The sequence below is a fragment of the Triturus cristatus genome, chromosome 11, assembly GCF_964204655.1.
Source record: "Triturus cristatus chromosome 11, aTriCri1.1, whole genome shotgun sequence".
Taxonomy (NCBI): domain Eukaryota; kingdom Metazoa; phylum Chordata; class Amphibia; order Caudata; family Salamandridae; genus Triturus; species Triturus cristatus.
The window spans coordinates 1,118,560,212-1,118,583,685 of NC_140594.1; the positions used below are offsets into that span (position 1 = coordinate 1,118,560,212).

Below are 23,474 nucleotides of genomic sequence, written 5' to 3' on the forward strand. Positions count from 1 at the left end.
GGTCAAAAAGATTTATTTATGCAGATTACAATGAAATCTGGAAGCTATCCCAAATTGAAGCAGCTTCACGTTCAATGGCAATTGATCAGGCTAATTTTGAAAAAGTGCTTGCTGTTGTTGATAATAGTATTAACACACTTTCTTCCCGCATTTACACATTGGACAATATTGTTTCATCTGTTGTTGACATTGTGCAAAAGGATGTTTTTGTTTTGTATCATGGTCAAAATCAATTGCGTTCAGTATGCAATTTGCATGGACTTTACAGGCTCTAAAGATGGGGAAAGTTCCATGGGATTACTTGAACTCCTCATCGTTATTTGTGCCCTTTAACTTGACAACAAAACAGCAGTTTATGGCCATGAAAAATGCTACGTATTCTCTTTTGCATATTGAAAAGTTAGATCTGTTACCATTCTCTGTGGCAGAAACAGACTCAGCTGTCTGGCTCTTCCATGGGGTGATAACCCTCCCATTTTCCTTGTTTAAATTTACCTCATGCATGAAACACTTTCCGCTAGGCCACTTCGAGCCCTTAGGCAGTGCATTTCTACACGAGGTTTGGTCATTACCATTCACATACAGATGCCTACGGGATGACAAAGAAGTATACCTAACTGGGGAATCATGTAATACCACGATAGGTCATTTTCATGTTTGTAAGAACATCCAGTTGCATGGCACCTGTAACCTTATGGTCTGAAACTTGTGTGTGTTTTAAAAGGTATACCTGTGTCAGCTATTACACCCACTTTAACTTTGCAAACTGTAGTTATTTGCTTTTAAATAATGAAGACTGCTGCGACATGCAAGCCGGCATCCCTTACATTGTAACTGTTTCACAGCGTGTGGTTTGCTGTAAAAATGTGCTTTTCTCACCCCCATACGGGAGGCTCGATAACTCGATTTGGCCTTTCATTCCGACCTTGAAGACAGACTTCAACAAGTTGAGCAGAATAAGATCATTGTTATCCCAAAAAGAAGTTTCACTCACATCTGCCCGTGAGACATTCGTCCTTCACGTGGCTAACACCCGTACAGAAGTCCAAGCCCTTCTTAATACTGACCTCCCACTACATTTCGGTGCGTTGATTCACACTATCTTCAATGCTTCTAACACTACAGGCATTGCCCATTGTTTTTTTAAACTGTGGACTCTGGACTTGTGACCTCTTTCCAAACTATATTTGGTGTGATACCAGCCTTTATCCATTCTATTTTTTCCAGCGTCTTCGGTGGCTTGCCATTAATACTTGCCTTAGCCGCTGGGATGTTGCTGTTAATTTGCCTGCTACAAAATGGATGCTCTTCCTGCGGCCCTGCACAGCCAAGACCGGCTGCAGATGCTCCGTAGCCGTATGCTTGAATGCTAAGGTACTCTGCCCCTGGCCACACTCAGCATGGCTTATGAATTATCTTTTTGCTTTGCCTATTACACTTGCGTGCAACCTGTCTTCAACTGCTTGGATTGTTCCTTTCAATGGGCATTTGATCTTTGCCTCTACAATACGGCATTTCCTCCACCTGATTTTCAACTGCTAATGAGTCCCTTAGTGGCGCATGAGCAAGAATGTTCCGCTGTTGGAATTATGGCCTGCGCAGCTGTGCTGGGAGTTCTGGCTGAATGCGATATCTGTGCAGCGGCACAAGATTTCCTACAATGGAGTTACGTCGAGTATCACACAAGTTGTCCTTTGATGGTGCTGGAAGCACCCATTGTTGAGGAACATATATGTTCATTTGTTGTGTTTCGATTTAAATACCCGTATATAGGTTTCCCTGAATCATGTCCTTATATAGGCACAACTCGCTTTGCCCTTATTTAGGCATAGAATCCCAGCCCTTATTTAGGCATGAGCCATGCTGACCAAATACAGGCATGGTCACCTACATCCGTCCATCTCACGTCACAACAAATTCTTAGAAACCAGACCCTTAAGCCGAACGGGACTTTCCCTAGCTAGCATTATTTATTTCTCCAAGAACTCATCTATAATGCATGAACTACTATTCCTTAGGGGTTCATCCATGACGCCTCCCTCTGCCCGACTTTACGTCAATGCTAGCATTCCTAAATACCTTGCAGGTATAAATATACCTTCCCTTACCATGGCAAACCACGGCATGGCAGGGCGGTTACACAACACGACTTGACTGCACATTTCGCCACGGCAAGTTCGGAAGAGACCCTATCCCGGCCTGATGCACTGACCAGACCCTGTCATCCCTGCTCACAGAGAATCCAGTTTCCAGTGTTCTGACTCCCTTCGCGGGGTGTTAGAGTTTGAGGCCCGGATAGAGATTCCCACCTCGCTCATTCTAAAGATATGGAGCCGACTAGAACCTAGAGGGACTCTTGGCATACTAAACTCATACTAAACTTAGTATATACCATACTATAGAAAACAGCACTTACTTTTACCTCGCACCGCACTTAGGTTAGGGACACCGGGGTAGGAATATTTAGAAGCATCAGATGAGTATTCACATTTTAGCCTGTGTTATTTATGTATGTATGTATGAATATATGTCATAGCTAAAAGACAATGCTATTGCAGTATTATTTCTTGTTACTGCTTACGCTGTGCGTATTATATTTTGCCTTCTGTCTAATGATCGTAACAGCTCATATCTCTTACACGAGCAACAAGACTGTTCAATAAACCCTTTTATTGAAATGCCCGTCTTTCTATTTCTGTGTAACTGTGGAGAAACTAAGCATGCATGATTGACTGAGTGAAAGTCTTATCTATTGTTTCCATGATTCTGAGATGTGTTCTGATTCTAAGGGAAACAAAGTTGTCATGTTTATGCGGTTGTCAGAAACTAATCCCTTCTTGTTCATGCGAGAAGTTTCTAGTGACATCTGAGTTAGCTGGCACACACAAGAAATTAAGTTTAATGTACTCGATAGGAGCATACTGACCTCAGTCCTATGCAAAAACTATAGTGTATATTATTCCAATGTGCAGAGCCTATAAGAGAAATAGGAACTACACTACATGGCGCCCAACGTTTGGTAAGGCACTAATTTAACGCTAGATACTGATGTAACCAAGTCGTGCTTTTCTCAGAGACCCCTACTCATAATACTCCATAAGACGCCTGAAGTGGGTAGGGATAATATCCACCACAGCTGAGTAGGACGAGAATCCTATGTATTAGCTGTTTGGTTTATTCAACGTTGAAGGATACAGTATTCCAATATATTGTGCACCTTATCTTTGTTTCCTTGAAACTTGTTCTGCTTTTTTCAAAAAACAATGTCCCAAAACGGAGATAATACAGAGGCTATGGCTGATCCAGTCGTAACAGCTTTTAATACTACAGGTTTAAATGAAAGCGATGAGGGTGTTATGCACATCCATCCAAATTTAAGGAGAGCCATCACTCTAAAACTTAAAAAACATGGCCTGACACCAAGAGGTGGTAGAGCAGTTTTTGTGATAGAGGCACATGAATCTTTTCAGACAGAGGTATTCTATTTGTGGATTACATTTGAAGACTCAGATCCAGTAACACATGTGTTTCACTTCTTCAAAGAAGATGATCCACCTGAGGAATACACTCCCTTCGAGGATGTTGAAATTCCACTCACATACCAGGAGCATCAGCCCTGGTTTAAAGGCGCCCTAAAACATTACAATCACATTACCATGCTCGGTCCACCAGGTAGACCAGGAGCAACATGGCCGATTTGAGCTGGCTATATACCTCATCCTGACATTGAAGCAATGTCAGATAAGGAATTACTTAAAAAAATACAAGAATTGATGGAATACCACAGTTAAACCACAACTGTCTGAGGGTCCTGAAAAGGATTCAATTAAAAACAATCCTGCATCATCTAAAAAGAAGTGGGAAAACAAAAAACAACATTCAAAAGAGAAACGTTCTCAATCCCGAGGTAGGTCTCCCCAAAAGGAGCCCTCTGATAGGAGGTATAACCTCAGGAATAGGGATAATTTGAAAAAACCTGACAGGTATCAAGATACTGATACACGTTCCTCTCGTACCTTTCAGACATCTTCACAGACATCCGAAAGAAGAGGACGGTCAGATCACAAAGAAGAACGCGTGAAGTCCAGAGACAATCAACACGTTCAGAAAAACAAACCAAAACCTCAATTCACCAAGAAAAAGGTAGCAGGTCTGAAGATCAGACATGCCGAAAATACTGAGGACACAACTCAAGAACGAAGAATGGGCTCAGACAATGCTGGACAGTGCAGCAGAAGTAACAATAGCTCACCAGAACCTGAAGGTACTTCTGGAGACAGTGGACTTGAATGAGTATATAACAGTTGAAACTGTAGACACCAGGGTTAGTTCTCCACAAAGGTTATATGAGATAACACTCCGGATGGAGGGAGACATACCAAGAAAAGTGAAAGCACTCTTTGGGGAGAAGCTTTCAAGGGGTTATGATATACTTCTAGCACAAAAAGACTGGCCACCAGAATTTGTCAGGGAGTGCCCACATGGCGAAGACATCATTATGCCAGCCTTCTCCAACCATATCCCTATACATTTAAAATATACTTATGCCAGGAAATGGGCAGTAGCCCAGGCCCCAGCATTATACAAAAATCATGTAGGATGGCATGAGGACTCACCTCACCATAAAATGTCAACCTACTGCACAAAGGCAGTACCCAATAAAGCAAGAAGCTAAAAAACAGGTCAGGGAGATCTTAGATCAACTTGAAAACCCTGGGGGGGATTGAAACATGCACCTCATCAATGAACAATCCTTTGTTTCCTGTCTCCAAACCAGAGAACACATATCGTCTAGTTTTGGATTACAGACACCTGAACACTTGTTCTAAAACATCTGCAGTGAAAAATGCACACAGCACAGCATAAATGAATAATATTGTGCGTAAAAAATATAAAACCACATTGGATATTTCAAATGGTTTCTTTTGTCAAAACATAGTACCTGAAAGTAGGTACTTGACAGCTTTCTCAATAATGGGAACCCAGCGTCAATTCTGCCGACTCTCACAAGGGTTCAAGAACAGCCCGGGGTTATTCTCAGCAAGAGTAACAGAGTTACTACAAATTTATGATGACGAGGCATTGTCATATGTCGATGATATCTATCTGACAGACGATGACCTGGATAGGCACTCGAACAGGGTGAACACCATTATACTGGGCTTTGCCTCTGAGGGCTACAAATTCAATTTTAAAAAATCAAGAATTGCCCATCTCAATGTCCTTTCCCTAGGATATGAGCTTTCAAGTGAAGGCAAAAGCCTGGCAGCAAACTTTTTAGAAAAGTGTGCGCTGCTCCAACCTCCAACAACACTGAAGAATTCACAGTCGATTCTAGGTTTCCTGAATTTCGGAAGAACTTACATTCTAAATTACGCAGAAAGGGTTAAACCTCTCTACGAACTAATCAAACCTGATTTCAAAATCAAAGATTGGACACAGGAACACACAAACAACCTGCGTTCACTACAAGCTGACTTGTTAGCAACAAATCACTTACAAACACGCGTAAATACAAGCAATCTAGTGATCCGAATAATTTCAGGTCAATGCGGGTTCACTTACTTAACTTTTAATAAAGGTGAAAAAGTACCAATTGCATACAAATCACATTTGCATACACAAGCGGAAATACGCTTCACTTCAAAAGAAAAAAGTTTGACAGCAGTTCAAACCGCTGTAGCAAAAGAAAGAGCTCTAGCTCAAGGGAAACGCATTATTATCGTGACTCCAGTACCAGCCTTAAAGGTGGTAACAAAAGCCAGCATTCCGAATGCAAAAGCTTTACATCCAAGATGGATACAATGGGTTAATTCTCTTGCTGCAACAGATGTTGAATATGTTTATGATCCTTACTTGAAAACACAAGCATTCCTGCAATACGAACACAAATGTCCTCTGCCTAATGACATTCTCCCTCTTGACCAGTATGAATTTATAATGTATACTGACGGATGAGCACAACCAACTAAGGAAAGTAAGCAAGCTTACAGTGCAGCCTGCTCGATCGTTAAAGGTTGTATGCGCAATGGTAAATTCCGACCGATGGTCACTAAAACACAATCTCTAGGATATTGTACAGCTCAGCGAGCTGAACTACAAGCATTCAAATTGGCATTTGAAAATACAGATCGCGAATTCCCCACACTTATAGTGTGTGATTTTTTACTGTGTTCAATCATATAATGAATTGGCTTCAAAATGGTTTCAAAGATGCAAAGGGTGGCACAATCAAGCATAAAACGCTTTGGGAACAAGTAGTTCAGTTGCAAAACTGACTACAAAACACTCACGTGATACACATGCTGAGTCATCAACGTGATGGCATTCACGTTGCAAGGATTTCATTGGCTGATGAAGCCACGAAGGGGGCTGTGCAAACGGCTTCCGTAACTGCGATCACTCATTCAAAAACAAAAATAAACAGTGAGATATTGTTGGCTGTCAATGCTTCAAGCAAAGGCAGTGGTGCAACATTACCTAAAAGGTTTCCACTCAAATACTCGTATATAATTGATGCGAACAATGTTCCGTTTGCTCAAATCCCTGGAGTGGGGGATAGGGTAATTCCAAACATGGAACATAGATTAGGACTGATCCTAGCAGCACATGAGGGGATAGCCTCTGCCCATGCAGGTGTTTCCACCACAGTATCATTATTAAAACAGAGATATTGGTTGCCCGGCATTAGGAAACAGACCAAAAACTATGTTTTGGAATTTGAAATATGCCAAAAAATGAAAGTCTCTACAGTGAAACGTCCTGTGCAGATGCCGTTTAATTTCAAATAAACCATTAGCTTGAGTTTACCTGGATCACTGCGGTCCCTTGCAAAGGGATGGTAACTATAAATATATCATGGTCGCAGTAGATTTGTGCTCAAGGTTCCTATGGATGTGGCCTCAGTGCTCGGCTGACGCTCAAACTGTTATAAAAGATTTGCAAGTCTTTATCGGCACATATGAAGTAGGCACACTACACTCTGACCAGGGCACTGAGTTTAGCTCTCGGGCTTACAAAGAAGCCATGGCCAGTTTGGGCGTTGCATTGCGGTACTCTTCTCCATTCCATCATGAGGGAAATTCGGTTGTGGAATGAAGAAAACGGGACATAAAGCGGTCTATAACAGCTAGGGTATTAGGTTGGAGTGATGGGTGGGTCAAACATCTTTATGGAGTCCAACACTCATTAAACAATTTACCAAGAAGTTCTCTAGGGGGTCACTCCATGTGAGGTTCTATTTGGGACAAGAATGTGGGTTCCCGATCTCGAATGTAAAGGCACAGTGGTGGAAAATAAACCATTTGATATCAAAGATCGTTTGGCTGTTTTACAGGACTTAAAATGAACTAAGATTGAAACAAAGCAACGTTTTCCTGAAGCCAACCACCACTGGGGATAATCCAGCCGTCCCAGCAAGGCCTGTCTGGATCCCAAAGCTTGGGGAACTAGCCAGAGAAAAGATCGCGGACAAGGAGGAATTTGGTCCTTCTCATTGACAACCAGTACCTGTCCTAGCAATCCACGGATCAAGAACAGTACTTCTGTCGCCACTTGCTGGTAAAAAGGAGCAAAGATTTGTGTCCATCGACCTCATCAAACCACACTATGTGGCCATTACTGAACAGTAGGCCAAGTGGACTCCGACCAAGTAGCAGATTCACTCCTCTAGATACTATCCAAGAGGTTCAAACTGAAAGACTCATCACCATTGAGAATCCAACAGTAAGAAATGAAGGACTAAGCAACAATGCTATGGAACTCATTCCTCTTGAAACCCAAATAACAGTTCGTCCTGATACACCGGTCTACACCAACGTAGCAAGTGATCAACTGGTTCCTGTGATTTCAACGAATTCTAATGCAATTTCAACCATTGAAAGAACTGCTTCTGGTTATTTCATTAACTTTGATATGTTTTCTGAGGATCCCAGCGAGCCTGAAACGACGCAAGCTAAAAGAACTTTCAAAGAAGCACAAGACTTTTTTCAAATCGTGAGAATGACTTATCTGGTTTCCCCATGGATTGAACTATGGATTATTTCTGGAATATTTTTCTTTCTGCTTTGGTTAGCTTTAGTAATGACACTGAGCATGCTGATAAATGGAAGATATATTAATTTGGACACAGGAAGTAAAAATGCGAACTTACTTTTGAAACCACACAAATCATCCCATCGTGATGCAGGAGACTTGTCAGCAGTGAACATCACAGCTGTTCCTATACAAGATGGTATAGTTTGGGACAAAACGGATTCTGATATATTCAGTCCGTCTGAACTTTTGAAGATTCCACACTTATTCAAGATATCATTAAGTGACTTTATTACCTCCAGTACCTATTCTGATGATTGGGACTTTGAGACTGTTAATAACATGATGTCTGATCTAGAAAGAGCTGCTGCATTCTCTAACCATGAATACTTAGAGGGTTCAACAGACTGAACAGGTTTTTTGTTACAACCACTATAGTCATCATTTCTTGCATAAATCTGCAACACCTAGAAATGTATTTATGTATAACCAATGGAACATTGTCCTACACCACCAAGGGATATCTCAAAAACGTTTGAAATCAAGTTTCCATATTTTTCAGGGTACAATATAACCAATTCAGAAACGTTTTACTTTAAAAATGTGAACAAAACTGGAATGAAGAATATGTTAACAAATACGAAACAAATTTATTCTGCAGCCTTTATTGCCCAACTGTCTAGACAGGGTTTCAACTTTTGGAAAGACACAATTGACACAAAATCTGTCTGGGGTACAAAAGATTGGCAAGTCCAGGGGATAGAAGCTTTGTTTAGAGACTGTATAATACCACAGCAGATAATGTTTTTGAATGACACTGTCCAATAAACGTCTTGCCTTGGGTTAGCCAAGATCAAAGACATGAACACACCGTCCATACCGAAACCTGCAAATAATAGCACTACACAGGGGGTGGTCGACGTACATACTATCTTACAAACCAACAGATCATATTCCGAATAGAAAATATGTTTGCTCTGGCCCACAAACACAAACATCTGTCAAGAAAGATTCCTGAACAAAACACAAGGTTTAACAATCAATAGCCCAGACCCACGCTATGTTCAAAGACAGCATCCAGGGGTAGTAACAACATACAGTGTAGGAAAATTATGCCTTGACTGGCTACAGACACCTACACTAGAGGATGTGAAACAATGCTTATCTTTACTTAAAGAAGACGCAGACCTTATGGAATTCTTGCTAGGTCCAAGAAAACCGCGTCAAAAAAGTTTCATATATGCCGGCGTCTATGCTGCTTATAATGAAATATGGAAGGTTACCCAAGCAGACGCTGCAGAAAGAATACAAGAAATTGATCGTATTAATTTAGAAAAATCTCTCGCTGTGGTCGACAATGGGTTAACGACTCTGTCAACCAGGATATATTCATTGGGCAACATTGTATCCTCTGCTATAGACATTGTGGAACAAGATTTGGTCCTGCTGCGTCATGGTCAGTCTCAATTATGTTCTATTCTGTCATTAGGCTGGACGCTACAAAACTTGCGTGCAGGCTATGTGCCTTGGCGCTTCATCAACACGTTTTCTCTGTTTTCTGATTACAATCTCATGGTTAAACAGATCAAACTGGCACAAAGGGGAGCAAAGTATACAGTGCTGAGCATTGAAAGACTGGAAAAATTGCCATTTACGGTAGCAGAAAAACCAGCTACAGAATGGATCATACATGGCAAAATAACTCTGCCTGTTACAACTTTCCATTTTCAGTATTGCCTTAAACACATGCCAGTAGGCAAATATGAAAGGTTGGGTAAAGAATACATCAGGACATCCTGGGATCGACCCTACACACATAGATGTTGGAATGGGGGGCGTCAAGTGTTTATTAGTGGCACACAATGTGAAAATGCACTGAGCGGTTCACTCATATGTTGGGATATTAGTTTACATGGGGCTTGTAGCGGTTCCACTGCATATTTATCCCGCCATCTGCAAGGTTCACCAGCCGCTGTGATTAATCCAACGATTGGAGAACTTTCAAATGGGAGTTACCTCATGTTGAATGATCAGAGCTGTTGTGGCATGTTGCCATGTATCCCATATCTAGTAACGGTTTCTACCAGGGTCACTTGCTGTATGCAACTCTTGTTCCCCCAAATAGACACAGTCAGGGAGTTGCCTTTATGGCCTTCACTGAACATCTCTTCTATACGAATTGATACTTTAAGCAGAATAAAAGCCATTCTTTTGCAACAAAACGTGCCTTTGACCTCGGCCAAAGAAACCTATGATCTACAAGTTACAAGGACTTTGGCTGAGATACAGACTCTGTTAAGGACAAATTGCCCTACACATTTCACAGAAATGTTGGAACGTATCTTAAACATGTCTGATACGAGCGGTACCAATCCTGATGACGGCATTCATTTAGATCTCACAGACGCACCATGCTACTGCTGAGGTACGAGATGGGTCAACCGGCACACAGGCATCATCGAGCACTGCTACTGACGATGCATCACATCTCTGTGCAGTTAGTCTTCTAAACGAGGTAATCGACCTGTCACCGACAATAGTAGATGATTTTTTGCCTATAGGATTAAAGGATTTCATGTTTTCCCCAGCATCTTCAAATAACTTTTGATTTGGCTTACAGCGTACCATGTAATCTATGAATTTGGCCTTCATTTTTTCAAAACAAAAGACTAAATTTGGAACTTTCCTAAGATCGCACTTTTGTGAATATTGACTTTTTCTTTTATGGCTAAAAGCTCTGCTTACAGTAGAACTATTCATAGAGAACAGACTTCTTTGAAACTCTTCCAGGGACATGTTGTCATCGTTTTCAAATTTATGTAATCATGACATGAAATGGCTCCGAACTACTTTTTTCCTGGACCAATTCATTACATATGTGTATATATTTGTGTTCATTCTCTTAGCATTCACTGTAAACATATGCTTAGAATGCAACATTGCTTTAATACGTACAGCACTACATTTCATGTGTAGCAAACTTTTAACAAAGACTTTTAGTATGCTTTTACAAATGTTTTTAGTGAGCATGTGATACTCAATTGTATGTGTTTTAGCATGTTTAGCATTTAGTAATATCGGACAGTAGTCATTGGAGTGGGTGTTGTGTTTCGATTTAGATACCCGTATATTTTCCTGAATCATGTCCTTATATAGGCACAACTCGCTTTGCCCTTATTTAGGCATAGAATCCCAGCCCTTATTTAGGCATGAGCCATGCTATCCAAATACAGGAATGGTCACCTACATCCGTCCATCCCACGTCACAACGAGTTCTTAGAAACCAGACTCTTAAGCCGGACGGGACTTTCCCTAGCTAGGGTTATTGATTTCTCCAAGAACTCATCTATTATGCATGAACTACTATTCCTTAGGGTTTCATCCATGACATCTTCCTCTGCCCAACTTTACGTCAATGCTAGCATTCCTAAATTCCTTCCAGGTATAAATATACCTTCCCTTACCATGGCAAACCACGGCATGGCGGTTACACAGCACGACTTGACTGCACGGTTCGCCATGGCAAGTTCGGAAGAGACCCTATCCCGGCCTGATGCACTGACCAGACGCTGTCATCCCTGCTCACAGAGAATCCAGCTTCCAGTGTTCTGACTCCCTTCGCGGGGTGTTAGAGTTTGAGACCCGGATAGAGATTCCCACCTCGCTCATTCTAAAGGTACGGAGCCGACTAGAACCTAGAGGGACTCTTGGCAATACTAAACTCATACTAATCTTAGTATATACCATACTTTTGAAAACAACACCTACTTTTACCTCGCACCGCACTTAGGTTAGGTACACCGGGGTAGGACTATTTAGAAGCATCGGACGAGTATTCACATTTTAGCCTGTGTTATTTATGTATGTATATATGAATATATGTCATAGCTAAAAGACAATGCTATTGCAGTATTACATTTTGCCTTCTGTCTAATGATCATAACAGCTCATATCTCTTACATGAGAAACAAGACTGTACAATAAACCCTTTTATTGAAACGTCCATCTTTCTATTTCTGTGTAACTCTGGAGAAACTAAGCATGCACGATTGACTGAGTGAAACTGTCATCTATTGTTTCCACGATTCTGAGAAGTTTTCCAATTGCAAGGGAAACAAAGTTGTCATGTTTAGGCGGTTGTCAGAAACTAATCCCTTCTTGTTCATTCAAGAGGTTTCTAGTGACCTCTGAGTTAGCTGGCAAACACAAGTAATTACGTTCAATGTACTCGATAGGAGCATACTGACCTTAGTCCTATGCAAAAACTATAGTGTATATCATTCCAATGCGCACAGCCTATAAGGGAAATAGGAACTACACTACACATTGACTCTGCTTGATTGGGTGGCATCACTTTTTTCTGATGATGACAATGACTTTCTCTTGGAGGCCATCGCAACCTACTGTTCATACACCTTTCTGGATTGACTCAGCCACCTTATCCTTGCTGGATTTATTTTAAATTTTGTGTGCCTTTTTGGACACAAACTATATATTTTTTTTTACTCTTTCTCTTCTCACATTCTTTGCAAATCAGAGGTATCATTAATACAAATGCTCTTGATTCTTGCTCAAACTTGTTTGAAAGCTGTGTTCTCTTTAAGACCACTGTCCGATGGACTGACCAAGGGGAGGGTGTAGTGAGGCTATGGACACACCTGCGGACATTGCTAAGTTAGCATAAGTTAGTATATGCTTGGCCGTCATTTTGCTGCTTTTGCTCACGTTACTACATGCCACATTTCTCGTAAACACTTTACTTGCTCGCTTTCACATGAGAACTGTCTGCATTTCACATATTTACTTGAACACTCTGCTCCTCGTCTGTACAGCGTGTTCAAGGTAGAAAAACAATGAGCTCTGTTGATTTGCTTTGGTCAGTCTCGTGTCCCTAGCCATAACATAGAACACAGCTGCAAACCTGGATATCTGGTGCTTTTAATATTGCCTTGCATGCATGTTAACACACTTGGAGAAACGCTTTCCAGGATAGAAGAGCTTTGCTCGTCCGGTGATGTAAATTCCTGCATCTGAACTCGGAGGTATGGGGTCCCCTGACAAAGCCTGGAGGTCTTCTATAATTATAATAAACTAGCTTCTAGCACGAGGAGGGTGGCAAGGCGCTATAGTCCTGTTTCCACCATCATTATAATAAGATTTCCCCTTTTGTTGTATATGGAATTGTAACAATGCTGATTTCTTTGATCTTATGCATATTGCTGCTAGTAACCTATTCCTTGACTCTATTTACTCATGTTGTGGTTAAGTAAGAGAGTTAGAACGAAAGAATATTTTTGTTCCCACGTATCCTGAGAGGGAAGGAGTAGCATGTTCTAGGATGTCTAATCATTGGTAGCTTCACTGTAGCACGGAGAACGAATGAAACACTATAGCTAGTCGGATTGGGGTTCTGGGCACCGAAATGGGTATTTTGGTACACCTCTACACACTGAGGTCCTGGTTTCCTGCACATAGTTCTGTGTATGTGCAGAATCCCTGCAACACACAGGGGTGCATGGAGATGAAATGCATGGGGTGAAAGTCACAAATTAGAATTACCAGGAATGTATCTGCATTTAAAAGATCAAAGTGAAAGACCAGCAAAGCAGCAATCCTAATTAAAACACTCTGGAGCTCTTAGATCTAGACATAAGCATAGGTGACCATAAAGAACGAGATTGGTGACTTCCATGTTCACCAACAGGCTCTCATGCAGTGAAGTTAAATCGAAAGACCAGCCAAGACTTTGCAAACACATCTAAAGATGAGTTCCAAAAACAATACAAAGAGACTGAGTCTCAGTAGGCTTCAGAGATGCAATACTATCAGCAAGCTGTAGTCCAAAGTTATGTAACATAAAATGTGCAGACCCAATAGCATCTAGGAAGCGAATGCCTTGTATTGGTGCGCACTCAGTATTATTTGTATTTTTGGCCACATATGGAAAGTTCAAGTTTACTCTTCCATCTCCATGATAAAACCTCCTGTATGGACCAGAAGAGGATCTCACTCCAGTGAAGGCACCAATACTTACTTCAAGTAACTGAGTCAGGTAGAAATCAATGAAGTCTTGTGGCTCCTCAGAAAGTCTATTCTTCCTGTGACTTTCAATCTCTTCCTCCACAAATCTGCTTTGAAAGTTGTTAAGCCTAAACACGGTCGTATGAGGTCCTGGAAGGTGCTGCATAAGCTGTGGGAAAGCATCAAAGAGCTGGAAAAAGAAATAATAAAAAACATGCTCAGTTCTATCTCTCAATTAAGATGTCGAGTCAGACACAGTTGTATGCATGTAGAGCTTGCACATTATTTTGCACAAGAGTTTGAGAACTGTTAGACCTGTGAGCCTTACGGAGGTCTTTCCCCAACCCTTTTGCCTTACTCCTCCTGTTTTTGCTGAATTCGTTTTTGTTGGCCTTAGGACTCTGCACACTTTACCACTGATAACCAGTGCTAAAATACGTGCGCTCTCTCCTTTAAACATGGTGAAATTGGCTTACACCCAATTGCACATTTAATTTATTTGTAGGTCCCTAGTAAAGTGATACTGCATGTACCCAGGGCCATAAATTAAATGCTACTAGTGGGCCTGGAGCATGTATTGTGCCTCCCACTTGCGTGTGTGTGAAGTTGTAAACTGCCATTTCGACCTGGTAAAAAAAAAGCTTCTGAAGGACTAATCCTTCCTTTTTAATACATGGAAGTCACCCATAGGATTGGTTTTACACGGCACTTAGGGCAAAGTGCTGTTCATTTAAAAAGTTAAACATGTACTTTTAACTTTTGTATGTCCTGATATTGAAACACTCCTAAATTTGTTTTTCACTTCTGCAAGGCCTTTCTCTCCCATAGGATAACATTGGGTTACCTCATCAAATGTAAAAAGTTATAACTTTCAATTGGGAACAAGTAAGAGAGTCCAGTTTGGTTTTGAATTATTTTTATTTAAACCCTTCTTTATTGGTAAAGTTGGATTTTAAGTCACAATTCTGAAAATGCCACTTTTAGAAAGTTGCTGTACATACAAAAGTTTCTAGCCGGATATTTCAAATGCTGCCACTAATTTAAGCAGACTATGACCAAGCTATCTAATAAGATGGTCAACATCGTTTATTCATGATTATTCACTTTTTCTTCATTTTTTTATAAATATTTAAATAACAGAAAGCAACACACTTCAAAAATGATATTACATCAAAAACAAATTATAAAGCAGCCATCACTTTGTAATCAATTATGCAGGTTGTACTAGTCAATAGCAACAGACAAGAATAGAAAAGGTAATCCGAACCAACAATTTCTGAATAGCTACTGCGGATAACTGCATACAGGGGAATGAACATTCAAAACAACATAGAATATACATTTTTAGTACATTATTTTCCTGCTGTAAGCACTTTTTACAAAGCTAGAATTTGCCCCCTTATGGTGCTGTGAGCCAACACATTTCGAACACCAATTGATTACACGGAGTTCTCATCAGGGCTGGGACTGGGTGTCTGATTGCTGGGTTTCACAATTTTTATAGTCGATTGTGAGAGTGTTCCCTTAGGGGAGAGCTATCTTTGACCATCTTTCATGCTGGCTACATTTGGCTCTTTCAACCAAACTGTGTTATTTTTGTTTTCAAAACTGCTTGAGTGGGAATAAACGTGTAAGGAGGCCAAGATGGCGGACGCTGCTGTGTCCGTGTGACATGGACTACAGCGCTCTCCAGGACTCCCCTCCCTGTGAATCGCGGATGGCTCCGGTTTACCTGCTGCCTTTCCCGAGGTGGTTGTGTTGTGGTCGTGAACAATGTGGCTCGGTGAGGGCGGTGAAGACTGCAAAGAAAATGCTACTGACGGAGCGAAGCGGATCGAAGCGAAACAGCTAGTGAATCCGTACACGGAGGTGAAGCGACTCAGAGCTGCGGCTCAATCCTGTTTTCCTACTGCCTTTCCGGTTGTGGTCGTGATTTGGTCAGGAAGAAGGTGGCTCGGCGAAAGCGGCGAAGACGGCAATAACATTTTTTTAAAAATCCGCTACTGACGGAGTGGAGCTCCAGTTTACCTGCTGCCTTTCCTGACTACAGCGGTGAAGATGGAGTGGAGCGGAGCGGATTGAAGCGAAAACGTGAGTGAAACCGTGAGCGGAGGTAGACGGGGGAGCTGTGGGTCCGCTGTCAATCCTGCGGCGCCAATTGACCTCCGTGTCCGGCAGCTGGGAGTTGGGAGTTGGTTATGTTGTGGCTGGTACAGCTACTTGATACTTCTTTCCTTAAACGCCGAGTCGGGTTGCTTTGTGCTGGTGTCGGCTCCCTCCATCTCGGCGCTGGCGGGCGTAGCTTTGGTCTCGAGACTGATCTCCGGTGCCTTGGAGAAGAGAGTAGGCGCACGGTGAGGGATCTCTGGGCTTGGGAAGTCCGGGACCGGAGTAACGAATCCTTGAGAATGAGGCCCAAAAACGCTAACTCCAGTGCTCCTCCTAAAGGACCAAAGACGCACGCAGCCGCCGCCGCTACAGCAACCTTGACTGCTACTTCAAATACAGAACAAACAACTCCCAATCAGGACTTAGCTGGCGCACTTTCATTGTTACAGGAAAGCTCCTGCTCCACTAGTGAATCCGGCCTCAAAGAGCTACCCGACTCCTTATTCAATCAGGGGGCGGTGGTGGTGACTGGATCTGGCTCAAGAATTGCAGTTGTGGAGATTTTTAAAAAAAAGAAGCAGGTTTCCAGCTCTAATACAAATTTGAATCAATGTCAGACCCTGCAAGAGCCAGGGCAAGGGAACACCGGTTAGTATGCTAAACACATCAAAAACAGTAGCGAGTGGCGTAGGGACTCTTCCTTCTGCCTCTTTGCTTAGCGATCCTAATAATCCTATGGTGGAAAATAATGTCGAGCCACCGCTCAATAAGTCCCACGACTTCTATGGCCTAACTACCTCAGAAGCTGATGACTTGGTTGTTGATAATCACCCCATTATAGCAGAAACTGCCATAGAGGTGAACTCCTGTGGCTCGGGGGCTAAATTTTATTCTATGTCGGATGTTTCAGTCGTGTCAGAAGGGGAAAGTTTGGATCTTGATTGGGCGGATGACAGAAGTGGCACAAGCTCTGCCCCTGTCGAGGAGGAGTTGAATACATCATTACAAGAAGGGGGAAGCACGATGCGAAAGGCGCAAGACTTGTCTCGCCCTACTAATCTCTTGCTAGGGCAAGTTACAACTAACGATGGATCAACAAATTTAGAACCTTATTCAGACTCCCATATAGCACTTCAAGCCACGATGCCAAGTAACACCACGATAAATCCGAACCTTATCTTTGAAGAACCTGATAATGCTGTGACGCTTTCAACAATATATCACGTCATTATGTCACATCGAGAGGAGACAAAGGCGGAGAGCCTCCGGGTCCAGGGGGCAGTACGCAAACTACAAAATACGGTGCGACGCGTGGCTAAATCCTGCTCGGAGCTACCAGCCAGAATAGGAGAAGCTGAATGTAGAATCTCTTCATTAGAGGATGTGATGGTAGTCCAGAAGGTTGATGTGTCTGCCCTCCAATCGACATATAATGACATAAACTGGAAGTTAACTGACATTGAAAACAGGCCAAGAAGAAATAACCTGCGTGTACTTGGCGTCCCTGAGGGGTTGGAAGGGAATGACATTCGGCAATTTGTGATTGAACTACTCACTGAGGCTTTTTCTGAGATAATTAATTGGAAATGGGAGCTTGAGCTACAGAGGGTCCATAGATTCCCATTTCAGACAAGGGCAGGCTCGAGAGGGGTAGCGACTAAGCCCAGGGTAATTTTGATTTGTCTTAACAATTTTCTACTTCGCGAGCGTCTATACGACTTAGCACGCCCTAACCGTAAGCGGAGAGCTAAAGGTTGTGAGTTTTTCATGACTCCTGACTATTGTCAGGCAACAGTACAGCTCAGATGGCACTTGCGCCAATTAATTCCACCTCTGCAAGCAAAAGGGGCACAAGCTTATCTACTAAACCCGGCTACGCTTAAAGTTATAGTTAAGGATAAAACCTCATTTTTTACCTCTGAGCTAGCTGCGAAGGAATTTTTGGGGACACTGTAATGGTCAACTTGAGATAGTGAGTTCAGCTAGAGTAGCTCGATATTTTCGCAGGGAGATAGGGGAGTGGGAGAGCGCTCACTCCTCTCTTTCCATCTTCAAGCGGGACTATTCAGTCCTTTGGTCTCTTTTGGGTGGGTTCACAGGGAGGTGGGGGGGTAGGGGTAGTAGTGGGGAAGGGGGGGTGGGGTGGAGGCTGTGGGACAAGGAACATGGAACATGGGCGACACAGCAGCACGATGGTGGGACCAGTAAAGGCACAAGGCATGTTTTGGTTTAGTAAGCTTCTCTCTGGAATAGCTTTTCTGGGAGAGTCTCTGGTGAAAGAAAGTTTCAAGCATTCTAATACTTGGGGGCGATATCTAATGGGTCTGACAGCCCTGATAAAGCTAGATGTGATTAAAGATGGGTAAATTTACTATTTGCTCATGGAATGTATGTGGGATGAATAACAAGAATAAAAGAGAGATGATAGCTCAGATTTTGAAAACAATGAGGGTAGAAGTGCTATGTATTCAAGAAACACATATTGCATGGAATAATAGGGTTTGTCTTAAAGATCTTGACTTAGAGCTAGTGTGTTGTACTCGGCAAGGTTCGAACACAAGGGGTGTTGCAATTTTTAAAAAATATGGATGGGGGAGTGTAACCATGTCAAGACTGATCAATCCGGCCGGTGGGCTATTATCGAGATGATGATAGATGGTCTTCTTTTCACCCTGTGCTCATTGTATGGGCCTAACTCCGACGACCCCGACATGCTGAATGATATCAGTATTGAACTGGCTTTATGGCCCTCTCCTGTAATCCTATGTGGAGATTTTAACTTACATCTGCAAGGAGATGAGAATATTAGTAGTAACATGAAATATAAAGGGAAAAAGACAAAGGTTTTCAAGGCCACTAAGGGTCTCCTTAATGATTTTGGTCTAGCTGATGTCTGATGGTTGAAAAGATCTAACGACCCCGGTTATACTTTTTTTTCCGCCCCTCATCGGAAACATGTCCGACTGGATTACTTTTTTACTGCCTTGGAAATATTGACTAATGCTAAGATCAACATCCAACCAAAAATAGTATCTGAACACAACCCTATTATTTTGGAATTAAATGTAGAGACAATGTATAGACCCTTTAAAAAAAACCTGGACATTTAAGTGATGATTATTGCTTGATCCTCTCTACCAGGAACACATTTCTAAGTGGATAGTGGAGTTTTTCGAATTTAATCGCGGATCTGCTTCAAGTGGTATGATTTGGGATGCTTTTAAGGCTGGGGTGCGGAGGGAGAACCTTAGCTATTCGATTAATAAACAACGTAGAATAAAGACAGAACAAGAGGAGCAGCTGAACAAACAGAGCTCTAGAAGTTAAGTTTACGACGGCCCTTACTACTACTCAGAATTACGAGCAGGTAGCAAAAGATCTTGCCATTCAGAAAATGAAGGTCTATCAAAACTTTGCCACTGCTGTAGTGGCCCAAGTTGCAGTTCATCGGTCAGATCTGTATGAGGTGGGTGAAAACTCGGGTCGTTTACTTGCTAAAAGATTAAAGCAGAAAGAGGTCGCTAGGAGGGTGGAATCAATTCAGGATGAAACTGGGCAAATATATTCAGATCCCGTAAAAATCTTGGAGATCTTTAATAATTGTTATACTCAGTTGTACTCAAATGAAGATTTTACTGATATAGACGGCAATTTTGTAAGGTTTTGGGGAGATAACGAGATTCTAAAATTAACTCCGGAACAAAAAGAAGGGCTAGAGGCCGATATCTCTATTGAGAAAATAGAGGCAGCAATGTTATCCCTTGCGGTAGGCAAGGCGGTTGGTCAAGATGGGATTCCTTTGGAATTCTTTAGAGCCTTTTTTTCATTTCTAAAAAATGAACTCCTGGCTACGTTTCTAGATGCTCAGAAGGGCTCACCCCCTCTGTCCTGGCAGAAATCAATAATTACAGTATTTCTTAAAAAAGACAAACCTCCTGCCTCATACAGACCTATCTCATTGATTAATACTGATAGTAAAATTTACTCTAAAGTGCTAGCTGCTCGTCTATTGAGTATTATTGCCACCCTTGTCTCACCACTTCAGCATGGGTTTATCGCTGGCCGTGATACGACTGATCACGTTCGTCGTGTGATAGCATTGATGGACTGTGAAGAAGCTACAAAGACCCTTATTGGAATCATCCTGTTGGATGCCGAGAAGGCATTCGACAGGGTGTCCTGGCCTTTCCTTTGGGAATTATAGCAGCTGAATGGTTTTGGTTCAGGTATACTTCAAGCTATTAAGTCACTGTATCATTCACCTAATGCGTGTATACGCCTCTCGGGTAGAGAGTCAGAATCTTTCACTATAAGCCAGGGCACGCGGCAAGGCTGCCCCAGCTCACCTTTATTATTTGCCTTATATATTGATTTTTTTTAATCTAAATGAAATAAATCTAAAGACATTAAACCTGTTGAAGTGGGTGACATTAAGTATACTGCACTTGCATACGCAGATGATATTGTTATTCTTACTACTGATATTCCCTCTGCTCTTTCAACGATTGAACATCTTGCCTTGCAGTATGGGTTAATGTCCGGCTATAAACTAAACCCGAGCAAAACTCAGATTTTATGTGTGGGGGGTGACCCTCCGGACGGTATCTCTACCCTCTCGGAAGCTACTTATTTGGGAATCAAGCTATGCTCTACTGTTATTAAAATCCCTGAAATTAACTTGAACCCAGTATTATATAGAATTAATGCTACCTTAGACAGAATAAACAATTGTCATCTGTCACTGCACGGAAGGTCAAATGTTTTAAAGATGCTGGTGCTCCACAAACTGTTATACCTGTTTAGAACTATACCAATGGAATTTCCAGCGATTTATTTTAAAAGGCTTGAGAACATTAGTTCTAGATTTTTATGGGATCATAAAAGGCATAGAAGGGCATATAAAAAGATGGTGCTCCCTAGAACCGTGGGAGGCTGGGGGGTTCTGTATTTTTTGTTTTACTATTGGGCGGCAGCACTGAAATTTATGTCTCCACTGCTAGTGGGAGATGGGCTAAGCTGTTGCCCTGCCACAGCCCATCAATTTATGAATTTGGATTAGGGGAAAAAGCAAATTCCTGCTTGGTAAAATTTGCGGAACCCAGCTACTATAAAAAAACAAACTTTAATATCTATGAGGCAGCTTTCGCTATCTGGAGGAGAGTTAAACGTCTTCTAGCTCTTCCGAGAATAAATGCCTATACCCCTTTTAAGGCTTTAGGGGTACTTCCACCAATTTTTCGAGACTATATTACTAGTAGATGGATGCATAAAGGGATTTCCCCCGTCTAGGAGATCTCTGTCCAGATGGCCAATTTTTATCCTTTACAGAGCTTAAATTACAACATGGCTTATCAAAACACGATTTCTTTAAATATTTGCAAATTCGCAGCTTCTGTAATACATTAGCTCCAGGTGGTATGCACCAATTTAGAAAATTATCCTTAATAGAACAGTTGGGGAAAAATATGCCTATAGGTTTTTTTTATTCTATTTTGATAAAGTTAATGCCCGATGACTTACAGTACTGCCAGGAAAGATGGAAAAGGAAGTTAAATATAGAGACAACTGCGATAAATACCTCTATTGCCTTGGCGGACGAAATTTTAATGACAAGTAGGATGCGTGCACAACATTATATGGCTATTTATGATTTATACTAACCACCGGGCAAGATTGCGAAATTGGGTACAGGACCAGGAACTAAGTGCAATAGGTGTGGTACTTTAGCTGCAGATGCTCTCCACATGTTCTACTCATGTTCAAAACTGCGGGATCTTCTATCTTCAATTCAATCTTTTCTGGGTATGGTAGTGGGATCACCAGTGTACATTACTGGGGAGATGGTATTATTAGGAATTAAAACAGATGCTGAAGCGCAAAGAAGATCGAAGTCCATAACTTGCTTTCTGTTTATCTGCATGGCGATTCTCCGCGCTTGTATTACGAAAGATTGGATCTCCTCTGACCCTCCGTCATTTTTTGTGTGGAGGGCCAGACTTTTGGCAACTTTTAATATGGAATCTGCAATTTACAAAACAAAGGGACTTAGAAAGAGCATAAGGGGCTTAACAATTTGGAGGCCAATCACAGAATGGATTGAAGAGCCTGTAAGATAGGGTATATTGTGGGATATTGTGAGATATTATTTTTGTTGACTAATAAGCATTACTGGGGTCTGCTCTATTTTTATCCCTATCTGGGGTTCTCGGGCCGTGCGGGTTCTGTTTCCCCCTTTTTGTATGTGTCTGCTGGTTTAGAACGTCGGCCTGTCAACTCACTATATTTGATTGTTGATTTTGTTGTGCCCGGTAGGGTCGCCACCTAGACAATGTTTTTAATTTTGTGATCTGTGACTGTTTCTTGTAAAAAAATTATTTTCTAAATAAAAATAAATAAATAAAAAATAAATAAAAAAACTGCTTGAGTGGCCACGATTAAGTATTTATTATTTTCTGATGGAAGGTGGCCGCCTCTTCCGGAGTTTTTTGGTGTAGCGAGTCCTCAATTAATCTGTTATTTCTTGCCAGTGCGCCGGAAGAACTTTTATTTAAGTTATTCGTGCAGCAGATCTCTCCGGTGGTTCCGCATCTCGTCCGACATTCAAGTTGACCATCTTATTAGATAGCTTGTCATAGTCTGCTTAAATCAGTGGTAGCGTTTTAAATATCTCGCTAGAAACTTTTGTATGTTTAGCAATTATCGGTCCAGTATAGCCGAGTTAAGGGCCTATCCCTTGTTTATATAACTTTCAAAAAGGAAGGGCAGGGAGGCACAAAATTCCAGACACCTCTAAAGGGGGAGGACTCAAGAAGCTGCTCCCACTTCAAATTGGCACTAGGTATAAATAATAGACCATCAGACCCAACTTTTCAAATCACTCCAGAACCTGTGGACTTTGACAGGAAAAAGGACTACCCAGCTGTGAAGTCTGCGTTACTGCCCCAGCTCTGCTCAGCTGACGAAGGCTGCTTTGCTAGCCATGGCCTGCAGTTGCTGCACCAAGGACCTATGCTGCTGTAAGCTCTCCAGCTAAATCCTGATTGCCTCTGTGGACCCAGTACTACTGGAAATCGCCTGGGGTCATTCGGTTTGCTCCCTGTTCAAGCCACAGGGACATAGCAGGCTCCATAAATGTTGCCGAAACTCCATGCATCTCCACGCAGCACAGTGCAATTTGAAACCAACACCAGCCCAGCTCGAAGCATCTTGTCTTCAGTACCGACGCATCACAGCACAAGTCCTCGCAAGCACCAGCGGTTCCTTTGAAGCCACTCAACGCTAACACCGGCCCTGCGCAGCCCACCTTGTCC

The 23,474-nt window shown here is 41.9% G+C and overlaps 1 protein-coding gene across 1 annotated transcript in view; it reads right to left on the reverse strand.

Annotated features, from left to right (window-relative positions):
* LOC146786144 (cytochrome P450 2J4-like) overlaps positions 1–23,474 on the reverse strand; it is a 215,413-nt gene that overhangs the window by 93,356 nt on the left and 98,583 nt on the right. Inside the window, exon 5 of the mRNA XM_085635648.1 lies at positions 14,069–14,245. Within this exon, the coding sequence (XP_085491774.1) occupies positions 14,069–14,245 (177 nt within the window). The remainder of the gene's footprint in view (positions 1–14,068; positions 14,246–23,474) is intronic.